The following is a 12081-nucleotide window of genomic DNA, read 5'->3' as shown; positions in this document are numbered from 1 at the left end:
AAAAAAAATATTTATATAATTAATATATACATACACACACACACACACACATATTAGTTCTGATTTTAAAATTAAATTTTCATTATTTAACGATGAATAATTAATCTTTGTTTAAAAAAACAAAAATATATTATGTTGATCAATCAGAAGAGGGAGACTAATAGATTTAAAAGTAACCAAGTATTTTTTTTAGTGTGTTACTAAAACTATAACTGATGAAGTAGTCTTTGGAGGAATGTTACAAAACAAGAATACTACTACTACTATCATCATTATTTCTTAGTCATTTATTTCCCCGGGCAAAAGGGAGAATACACACTAAAGTCTCACACAGGCATATTGGCACTTATTTTTTTAAGTGTACTTTAAAGAATGTTGAAGTCTGTTTGGATATTTTTAGATTGTGCTTATGGAAAACATGCTGCTTTCCACGATAAAGGTGGTCTAGAGTCAGAAAAGGCCTACCCACACCCATAATGCACACACAAACAACTTAGCAGACACACACACACACACACACACACACCTTTCCTTGCTTACAGTGGGTCTTCCTGTAGTTGTGGCGCCTCGCCGAACAAACACAGAGCAACAATACAGTACTGACTAATCTGTGATCCTAAGGAACATCAAGTTCTGGAAACACAGCCAAACAGGCATTTGTCTGTGTGTGCATGCGCACACACACAGACACACGGGCGAACAAACAGCTATCCCAGACAGGGGCCCCGACTTCGCCTCAATCAAGGGAAGAACGATGCAGGAGATTGCTGATGATTCCGATAGTCCATGAAAGAGAGCAGCGCGCGCACACACACACACACACACACACACACACACACACAGAGTCACTCTGGCACAAACAAACCCGCCCACAGCACGCTGATGGTTGGGATAGACTGGCTGATTGAAAGAAGCACAGAGGGGATGGAGAAAGGGAAAAGGCGAAAGAGAGGGAGGCCACAGGTGGTGTGAGGGAGGTCAGCTGACCAGACTAGAAACCCCGCTGAGAATACCAAATGAGCTGAATGGCACAAATCTAAACATTTAGATAGAGAAGGCAAACTAAAAGTAAAAAGATTTACATGGTGAGTTCAAAATCATTTATTTCAGCTCATCAGAGAAAGTTAAAAAAAAAAAAAGTTTTAAATTTTAAAATGAATGGGTTATTTTGTTGCTGTCTTTTTTATTATCATTGTCATTGTTACTGTATCCAGATTCTCCAAGACCTAATTTATGTTTTAATTAGTGTTCTATATAATCACAATAACTATGTCAACAATGTCATTTTACACAGTGAATTGTACTATTTTACAGTAAGAAACTGCTGTTGTACATGAGAGTAAGTGCACTGTTAAAGTTTCCTGTACTTTATTGGAATTTAAGTGTTATTATATAAATAAATATTTAAAAAAAATCAGTACTGTTGGGGGGAAAAAACAGCACCCTTAGTCATGATGAACAAAGTTTTTCCCCATGTGATCTGAATTATTGCCCCCTGATGAGATAACAGCCGACCTGAAGTGATTAACTGCTACAGGAGTCTTGTTCATGGCTCTGTAGAACCAACACATTTACAACAACAGCAATCAATAACCTAAACACTTAAATCAGTAGAGCACTAAAAAGTTTGGGACGCGGTCCATTTTCTTATTATAACTACAGATGAAAAGGGATGAGCTGACTGCTGACTCAGTTAATGTGGTGGGGCAGATACAGATGGCACCTGAGAGAAGCTTTGGTGGGTAAATCTGTAGTATTTGTGGTTTAAGGGTCTCGCATGGAAAAACTGAAGAAAATCCAGTTCCTAGCAATGATAAAACTGTTTCATTACTCAAAGTTTCTGAAGAAAGATAAAGAGATGATTAAAAAGAGAACGTAAGGAGAAAACAGACTGTCTTTACTTTGCATGTTTTTAAACGCAAACCCAATGAACAGAGGACTGACTACAGCGGGATTACAGTGACAGGATTACAGGAGGAATGTGAGTGTGTTACTGGTTTTCACTTTATTATTGCTTTCACTCAAGTTTCTGACATAGTTGTCAAGTCAAGGTTACTCGACTTCAAAAGCTGCGAAACTCATTTTGGGGCATTTTTAAGTGTTTGCAAAATGTTTTTCTGGCAGAAAAAAAATGCACCAGGTGAAGGTCAAAAACAAGCCCTGATTTACTGTTCCGTCCTGGTTATCGGCTCTTGACCTCCGGTCCCGTTTTGCAAATTCACCTTGAACAGTAAAAGTGTCGAGAGAGCTGAAAAGGACATTCAAGGAAAAAGCTTTTAACACACAGGAGGGGGAAACAAAAGGGAACAGTAATCTCTTTCAACACAAAAACTTTTCAAATGACAAAAGTGAAATAATGACAACTGTAGTTCTGGAGAGATATACAAGTTTCCTGAATTTTTTATTTATTTATTTTTTTTAAAACAGCATAAACTCCACTGTGAAATTAAAAAAAATATATACAATCTTACAGAGCACTACAAAGTGACTTTTGCTAAAGTGCATTGTATTCCAGACTAAGAGGACGGTGTCTGGACTTCTAAATTTGTGAATGCGCTCTAAAGCTCCAGAACAGTGAAGCACGAGGGAGCATGTGGAGGCTTTTTCTGTGTTTGCTTTTAATGAGTGCATGAGGTGTGATCAAAAAATCCCCATAAAAAGAAATAATCTAATCTGATTTCTATTAGGCCGATCTCCCTATGAGGCCATCTCTTTGTGCACATACGTTCTGTTCTGACATGCAAATCTGCACAATGGATGTGGGTGGTGACTGAAGACCGTTTTTCCACTGCACCTGCTCACATACAATGATACACCAAATCTTAGACACCTGTGGACATGGCAGTAGAACTCTATATTGATGTCCTGATCCTGGAAGATGATTGGTGCATAAACTGGTTAATGTGGAAATGTGGGATAAGAGTCTTAACTGGAAATATAGCTCTCATCAGCACTGATGACCCCCCCAACATGAAACTCGGGTCACTTTACAGGGTGAGGTTTTCCTCTAAGAGCAAGTTTGAGGTGAAATTGTAGATGCATACGTACAAGTCTTCAACATGAACACTTGAATACATATAAATGTAAAAGTTTATGCAGCTGCACTGTGTTTAAGGAGCATGAATCCAGTCTTTATGCAGTGCGGTTAAAATGACTCTTCTGTTGAAGTTAAGGGAACTTTATCATTGGTTACAATAACAGAAACAAGGCTGCGGATATGGAATGATTGCGGTCAAGCAGATGTTTCGGTGTGAAATAGAACAACAGCGGTCCCTTTTTAAAATTCCCTGTTTTGCTGACATTTCCTTCCACCCTGACTTCTTGCTACATGGACTTTTTACTTGTGTTTTTTGTGGGAAATGCAAATATGTTTACAATAAAACTCCACAGGGCATCTTTAAAGTTAAGGAAAATGTGGCTACAGTTAGTTACGATGAGTTTCAGAAATTGGTAAATAAAGCAAAATCCCTTCTGCACACAACTTTCTATGTCCAGCTTCTGACTTTGAAGAGCAAACATTTCACAGTCACTCTTGAGGTGAAACGGGAAGTCTACAGGGAGATGGAGCTCAGCCAGGTGACATACAGGGGATCGTGGATCTCAGCCAATTTGGTAGCAGAGGAAAAGGAAGAAGGGGAGCTGGCGGACGGGAAAAAGGAAATGGCAAGGAGACACAGTTCTGAAAAAGAGGAGAATGTGGTGAAGCAGAAGAGGCAAAGAACAGAAGTGTGGTGGGGAGGCCGTGGCAACAACAACAAAGTGAGCGGGGTAAACAGCGCTGTCGGGTGTCCAGAATAAATGTGAGACAATGTGATACGAGCGAAAAGCAAAAAAGAAAGAGGTTAAAGACAGGAGGAGGTAGCGTAGGCGGGTGAGAATGAATGAGATAAAAATAACAATGGAAAGATATAGAGAGGTTTCCCAGACCGACTTCTCGCCTCCCCTGCTGTTTCCCCCTCACTGCGCAAGGGTCTGATGGCCAAATGGGACGCTGGACTGTACGTACGGCTGACCAGGGCCCTCAGCAGTTAGCAGGGTCTCAGGTTTACCAGTTTGTTTATTGCACACACTCACTTTTGAGCTCTTTTTGCCATTGAAAACAGAAACATTCTTTCTTTATTTAATGCTTGATATTTACAGCTCGTTGGTGCACTCACTCACAGACTGCATCTCTAGCTGAAGAAACTTACAGTTTAATTACAGAAAGAAGTGCAATCTAATTTGTTTAAACACTCAGAGTGTTTGTGAAAAATTCCCCAACACTAAAAACCTGCAGATAAGATAGTTGATCGTTTTATGTCTAATTATGGTTGATGAGTTTTCTCATTTAACTAATGGTTATGATAGCCAAAAACAACAACCGTTCCAACAGTCTGAGTACTTATAAAGAAAAGAAACTCATTTTTAATCATTTAAAAAATAAATAAAAAACAGCCAGTTCCCTTTTACCAAGGCTGTGTCATGCTGATTGTTCCAACGAGGGAACAACACCGTTTTTTTTTTTTTAAAGCTGTCCAGTGAATTCACAGCAGGTGAGTGCTCATCATTGTCCTCCTTTACTCAGGCAGCTCCCTCTGCTAAACCAAACCAGCGCGCTTCCAGTAGTGAGAACACGTCTGACACAAACCATCCCCTGCGGCGTGATACATGTGAGAAAGAGAAACCTTCAGATAATTCAGAACTGATTCTCCCAGCATTTTCCATGGCTCATGTGTAAAAACAGCTTGTGTCAATAAGATCATGTTCAGTAAAAAGCAACAAAGTAAAACAAGCACTCTGTTCACAGGCATTCCCACTCAATTCACAGCACTGTATAGAAAAAATGAAATAAATCCACACCTGTTGCTGGAAAGTAACAATCACTGACATGCACTTTTATTAACTTGTAAATTCTGTCCTTCCTGCTCTGTAAGTGCTCTCAGCGCTGATGTGTTAAATAGCTGTTGGCCAGCTGCCTCTTTCTGAATCCACACATGCTTCTAAAGCTTCAAGTCCACCGCTGTCCGTAAGCAGCAGCAGGAGAAGCAGCGGGCTCGCTTAAAACCGTTCACCCAGAAAGAATCACTCACGGTAAACCACACGAGTCACACAGCTGGCAAATGTAGCGTAGCTGTGTCTGTATCACTTTGCTACTTAATAACCCCAAGCCTCTCTCTCTCCCCACTCAATCTTTCACTTGCTCTACCTCGCTTTAGTCTCTCTTTTTGTTTGGCCTCTATTGTTTCGGTCCTCATCTTCCTCTCAAATTGTTTACCCAGAGTAAAACACTGAATAAGAGCTTGACAAACACAAACAGTGGACTCTCAAAATAAATGGACACATTCCTAACCACAGAGACTCAAAAACTGACAAACAGACTGAAGTGTCTTCTAATGTTGCTGCTGGTACCAAGCTTTTGTTTGTTTATTGAGATTCTAACTGAAAATAACTCATAATGGCAGAGCCAGCGAGCAGCTCATACTGTAGCATCCCCTCCCCTCCACCCCCTTCTTAAGGGAAGCAATAAATTCTGCCCATACTTGATATTGAAGACAAAGTTCAGTCGAGGTCTGGGAATCATTGCGAGTTGTTAAGAGGCGCTTCTTGTAAGTCATCAAACCAAAAGTGTAACATTACCGGTAGTATTATTTAAGGTCACGTTTCCAGCTTTGTCACACTCCGGGAAAACCGTTTTGGGAAATCCCAACACAACTTAAAAAGAACCAAAAAAAAGGAAAGGTAAAGCTTTCCTTCTTTAGACTGGGCAGTAAGGAAGATAGATTTTAGACATATTGTTCCCAATATGAATTATTTTAAAGAACTGAGGATTTAGAGTTTCAAACCTCACTAAAGCACTCTACTTGAGTTAATGTACTTAATCACTTCCCATCTCTGAATACAACAAACAAGCTCCAATTTTAAGCATTTGGGCTTCACCCTCTCCGTCTTTCCTTTCACTCCTCTGTCTTGCAGCGGGCAGGTTGCACGCCTTCTGTAAGTGGGGTGATGTTTGGGTCGGGAGACCGGGTTTGCCCGAGGTTAGCACACAAAAGAGGCACGAAGGCTCTGTGCCAACCAAGCCCTCAGCCCACTGTGCAGCACTGCGAGGATGGGAGGCACTGAGTTGACGGGCTTCTGTAATCTGACGCAACGCCACAGCTGCTCCTTCTGCACTTTACTCATTGGTCTTTAAATGCCTCATTGATTTACGCTCATCTATAATCACCTTTGCATCCACTTGATTATTTCTGTCCTCCCTTTTGTGTGCTCTCTGTCTTATCTTTGGCAACTTGCTCACCTCCCTCACCCTCCCCTCTCCTTCCCGTGGATGAGCATAAGAAAGCAGGACACAAAGATGTAACAACAGCAAGAATATGTTGCCAAACTGGTGTGTTTAGGAGATCATTAAAACCACAAATCAGGCTTTTAAACTACTCGCTCCACAGCACCAACACCACTCAGGATAAGGTTCAACATGACCAATATGATGAATGTGAGCAGTTCTAGCTTAAAAGCACTGCAGCACTGACAGCTCAAACAAGCTGCCAGAATTATTCAGCAAGCATTAACACTGCCTGATGTCAGATCACCAAAAGGTGAGTCCAGCCCACTGCATCAAAACTGCATTTTACACTTTTCATTATATATTACTCTAATAATCAAGTTGCAGGTTATACTTGGAGCAAATCATAAAACTGTTGCTTGTTAATTTCGTCCAAACCAGAAGTTTTTCAGCCTCCTGACAGGAAAAAACAAACACGACCTGTGGCCGCTGTGACGATCTGCTTCTTTGATTTACGATAAGTTGTTTAAATGACACTTGTTTTTACAAAGTCATTTGAGCCGGCCCATATATTTTATAAATGGATGGTTCATTAAATGTCAATGTTTTCCATATGTACCTCTTAAAACAAACAAAGGGAAAATTTGGAGGCATTTCTTTTTAAGTTATTACAGTTCAACTGGTCTGAGGTTTAAACTGGGCTACATGCGGTCCATAAAATAAAGTGATTCTAGCTCAGCATATATTCCCTCAAAAAGAAAAACTTTTCAGACATTTTCCCGTTGAGTCTTTGGAGTGAGTGAAAGGTTACAGACAGACAGCTTAGTATGTACCATCTCCTATAAAACAGTCATTAAGAGAAACTAAACTCAAAGTCATTAAAGGTCTTAAATTCATTCAGCTATGTTTTGGTGTGGAGATTAGAAGAAAAAGAACCCCACAGCTGTCATATAAACACCTCAAAGACACCATAAAATTTGGTTCTTGTTAAGATGACTTAACATGCACATGGCTACTAGTTGTTTTTCCTCCTAGAATTAAAACCAAATCATCTCCTCAATAAATGCAAAAGTTTTATACCTAGAAACTGCTATGATAAGGTTCTTAATATATTTTTTTAACATCCACAATTTAAATTGGCCCATTTTGTTATTGCTAGAATATACAGCTACACCCCCAACAACTATGATAACGGTAAAATGTCCTCCAAAGAGACAGAAAATACACCCGAATCGCTCAGCAGTCATGTAATGTATATCTGCCTGGCAGCTGCCCTGGACTCTGACCTTTGAGCATTGTTTCCAATGGGATCACATGCTGAAAGAAGCGAGAGGAGTTCCTCACAAGCCCACAACTTATTTCTGGTATCAGTAGACCAACATGTAAAAAAAAAAAAAAAAAAAAAAAAAAGGAGAAAAGAAAAGAAGCTATTCAATGTATTCAGTAGCGTGACAAACACTGCTGGTGTGTTACGGAGTCAGGTTGTGGTAACGGCTTTCTGAAGTTGTTACAAACCAAAGTAAACATACAAGTGTACACTATGTCAACCACTGTTATACATAACAAGAAAAATACTAGTAATGTAACATTACTTGTGAATCCAGTTGAGCAATGTAAACACTCGGGTCTAAGAAATGAATAAAAGAAAGCTACAAAGCAATACAGTGAAGATTTTTTTGGCTTAAATGATGGAGAACATTTTGAACTTATTGCCGATTATAGTAGTCACACTAACATAACAGGAAAAGTTCACGATGTGAACGTGGCGCAGACATAAGAATATAACAGATCAGGTGACTTGGACTTACAGCGTTGTAATAATCGTCATCGCAACTCAACAAGTAACAAAATCCAAATTATTGTCGCAAGAAAATTATGTTTATATTATTGATAACACAAAATATGAGATGCAATTCAAAAATAAGAGAGAGCTTTACTTTCCCACTGATGTACGGCCGACACCCTTGCAGTCATTGTTATTTTGGGAATTTCAGCTTGCCTGGAGGACATTTTGGGGTTTTGGGAGCACTGCTGGCTGCTTATACAAACTCAGGAAGTGTTTCTTTGCTCCAAATCAGAAAGGTGTGGTAACTCTACCAGCAACTAATATCATCAAGACTCAGAAAAGATTGCAGTGTCAGTTCAAATCAGCGTTGACTCAGTGGATGACAAGACACAAAGCTGGCCTTACGCACACAGACTTTATCAGATGTTTTTCACCCAGTTCAAGGCTCTTGTAACATTTTCGGGCTCCTCTTTTCGGGCTCTTGTGAAAAGGTACTCCTGAGAGGCTATCCTGAATTTATTTGTGCCTTTAGTTTGAACTTTTTTTTTTTTTTTTCTTATTAACTGATTTATCTGATTACGTTTTTTCTGTTTTTCTAAGAACTTGTGCGACTGCTTTAACTTGCCGAAACTCGTAATGGCAATGTAGAAAAACCTAAAAAGTACCCCGTTTCCTCCAATTTTGCTTTACTGCATTCTCAGTTTTGCTTCAAGGGGGAATGCATTTTCTCTCTGACAAAACATCTTCCAAGCAAAAAAAAAAAAAAAAAAAAAAAAAAAAAAAAAGGCAAAGCCCGCATAAGGTGGAAGCTTGATCCAAAAGATCCAAGATAGTACATGTAGGAGACAAGAGGGTTCAACTACAGTGTGAAATCACTACTTTTCCCCCTCATCAAGTCTGTTTGCTGATTTGTGCATTTTCTTTTTTAACTTTCAGTTACCCATCAAATTTTTGAATATTTGCCTTTAAAGTTCCAACTGCAGAAACATAAACGATTAATCAGTTATTAAAAAACACTTATTATTTTCTCCATTTGCAGATATCTGACAGTTCATTTTTCCTTCTTCCATGAACATGTTGGGCTTTTACAAAACAATAAGCAAAAAAAACAATCAAAAACGTTCCAGCTGTAGCTTTAAAATAGACACGCACACCAACATATAAAGAAAAATCAGTGACTCTGTGATGAAAATCTTCTGAAATCTTTTTGTGTATCAGGATACAGAAAATATGTACCTGCCGGACAAGAAGTCAGTTCATCACATCCACATGATTATTATTAATAAAACCAGTGAGAGACACCGGATCTCAAATAAACACTGGCAGCTGTCATGAATCAAAACTTATCAAACCAATTATGACTTCCAGGCAGCAGCAGTGACAACATACTACTGTGTGACACAAAGACAAACACACACAGAGCACACCAGCGAGAGGACAAACACCAGTGAACTCTCACACACTTACACACACACACGCTTTTCATGTGCAGCCTGACAGAGACACACTTGCAGAGATCCTTTTCCCTAAAATGGCCGATAGGTCTTCAGTGGGAGCACAGAGGCGTTGACCAGTCAGAGGAAATGCCCTATACTCATCTCACTTTCCATCTCCCCAAGTCATTTTCTCCCTCTTTCTCTGAATGTTTTCACCCCTGGCACAGTTATCCTGCCTTAGTCCCCTGCTTTGTTCACCTTTACGCTTGATCTGACAGACAAGAGTCAGAGAAAAGAGTCCGAGGTGCACAGGACATACAAGCAGGTGTCAAGTGAAAACAGCTGCACTGGTTGAAATCAGTTTTCTTCTCCAGGTAGTGTGAAAGATTAATTTGCAGAAAATCTCTGGGAATCTCTTAATTAAATATTAAGTTGAGCATCGTTTCACGCTCTCACCAGGAATCAACCAGGAAACCTAATTTAGAATTTCCCACAGGTAAGATGTTAAAGCTAACTGGCCTGTTGTGACCACACAAACCAAGACAGGCTGAGACGAGTAAAGCATTATTACTAAGCCTGAGGCTTCATGGCTACTGATGAACAATTAACAACCAGAAAAAAGGGAATAAAGCCAGGGAAACTGAAGAAACCTGAAATATTACAATACATAATTAGAGCCAAATTATAAACAACTTCACTGGTCAGATCAATGCTGGGATACACTGACCTAGATAAAACATGCACAATTATCTCCTGTTTGACTAGTTACAGGACAAGATTATCATGCTGTGTGATATGACTAAGTTAAGAAAAAAAAAAGATGTCACAGCTCTATGAATGCTGCCAGTCATGCCGCCAAATATCAGTTTTTGAGATTTTGGCTAAACATCAGGTGGTTAGAGCAAGAGCAAGGTACTGCAATATATCTGCAGGTCTAGAACTTTCCTGATCAGGCAGTCTGATATCTGCTGTAATGACTGATTATCCTTTACTGATGCCCAGCTTCTGTTAAAAGGAGGTTAAAGGTTAAGAGCTTGGATTCTCTCCAGAAAGTGCTGCCTTACTTAAAAAAAAAAAAAAAGGAAAAAAAAAGTGTGGTGTCTTTTTTTTTTCTTCTTGTTACCACTTGTTCAAAAGTCCATGTAGATCTTGTTAATATTTATACATTCATAATGACATGCACCTTTCTATAGTAAGCTGCTACTTCGCATGCAAGTTGAGCCTTCTCTGTGTCTGCTCTGCATCCTGTGTGCAGGATCAAAGTGTTTTATGTGGGTTTAATTATGCAAGAAAATTTTTCTTCATATGAAACTTCATAACTTCCATTTAAAAAGATTACAAGTGTTGTGCATAGAGGTATTTACACACATCCTTTTTTAAAAGTTAATGGTTTGTTTACAGGACCACTTAATGTGGAAATTAGTCAGTAGTGGGGTTTAACCTTAGAATGAGCGAGAAGCAGATCAGAAATTGTATTAAATTTCAAATTTGAATATATTTAGAAAGTATTTTAAAGTCCTTTAAAGTTCATTCGGGGTTTTAAAATATGCACAATTCAATGTGACTGCGGCTTCTCGCAGTGAAACCCAAATCAGCTCATTTCCAAAACAAACGCTCGGTTCAGTTACAGGCTAAACCGGCCACTTGCCTTCCAGCCCCGGTGCATCAGAATTAATGCAATGCTAAGATTAAAGCTGTGTGAAACCACCGCCTGTCGCTGCCTTCCAAACAAGCAGAGAGCGCAAAGCTAGGCCAAGTCACATGCAGCACTGCAGCAACAGGTCCCTCTCTGTGCCACAGCAGCCAACTGTCAGGCAATTTCTGCACTAAATAAACAGCCTCTGTTATTAAATCCGCGAATTAATAAAGTCACATCCAAGCGGAAGGCAATTAAAACCGCAGAGAGGCTGAAGGAGAGGAGTGAATCCAGTATCTCTTACCTCTTTTTCTCCTTTTCGGCTGTCATATTTTCGCAATGCTGTTTCCACGACAGTCTTGAGTAAAGTCCAACTTTAGAGTTAAAACAAAATTATATTTAAAAAAAAGCAGGTTTAAGACCGAAGTGCGCAGGTCACAAGGAGCCCGCTGACAGATGAAGTCATTAAACCTGTGAAGCGTTCAGTTAGTCCAGGCTGGCGGTGATTGAGCTGGGGGATTGGGGCCGTACAGTCTCAGAACACTGCCGAGGATTGTACAACCTCTCACCCGCTGAGAAAAGACTCCACACAGGCTGAACGCTGAGCTGCTGCTGCTGACAGAAGCCGCCCGCAGGTCCGCTTGTCAAAACTTTTCTTCGCTTGCTGATATGCAAACTCCCAGAGCTGCTCTGCCTCTGACCTGAGGCTCAGCTGAAGCTCAGTCCCGAACAGCTGATTGGCTGGAAATGCCACCGGGAGACCACCCCGCCCCTTTATTCAGCCCCGCCCCTCCCACTGTGGCCGCTGAGCTCCTTACCTGTTTTGTGCAGGTTGATCTTGTTCCTACAGGTGAGGACGTTATAAAGCTCCAGTGCGGACAATCTGTAGATAAAGTCGCTTTTTGGCCTAAAAACTAGCCTACAGTAACCAGACTAGAAGTATAATGTAGTCACCTCTCAC

General features: G+C 40.1%; 1 protein-coding gene across 4 annotated transcripts in view; it reads right to left on the bottom strand.

Moving 5' to 3' along the window:
• Positions 1-11828, bottom strand: part of epas1b (endothelial PAS domain protein 1b) — a 48918-nt gene extending 37090 nt beyond the window's left edge. For 2 of the 4 annotated variants that reach the window (XR_015124398.1, XM_086258792.1), the window contains exon 1: positions 11425-11827. Coding sequence is in view for 3 of the 4 variants with exons in the window: in XM_086258792.1 (XP_086114918.1) it covers positions 11425-11450 (26 nt within the window). In the remaining variant the exon portion in view is untranslated. Of the gene's footprint in view, positions 1-11424 lie in introns of all 4 variants that reach the window. The other 2 variants (XM_086258793.1, XM_086258794.1) reach the window with 1 other exon arrangement.
• Between the last annotated feature and the right edge of the window lie 253 nt (positions 11829-12081).

Source organism: Aulonocara sp. 'chitande type north' Nkhata Bay, linkage group LG13 (genome assembly GCF_057382095.1).
Source record: "Aulonocara sp. 'chitande type north' Nkhata Bay isolate Kocher_YH1m ecotype deep benthic linkage group LG13, A_spYH_male_GT1.1, whole genome shotgun sequence".
Taxonomy (NCBI): Eukaryota; Metazoa; Chordata; class Actinopteri; order Cichliformes; family Cichlidae; genus Aulonocara; species Aulonocara sp. 'chitande type north' Nkhata Bay.
The sequence above is the reverse complement of the archived record's forward strand: the minus strand, read 5'-3'. Positions and strand labels throughout refer to the sequence as shown.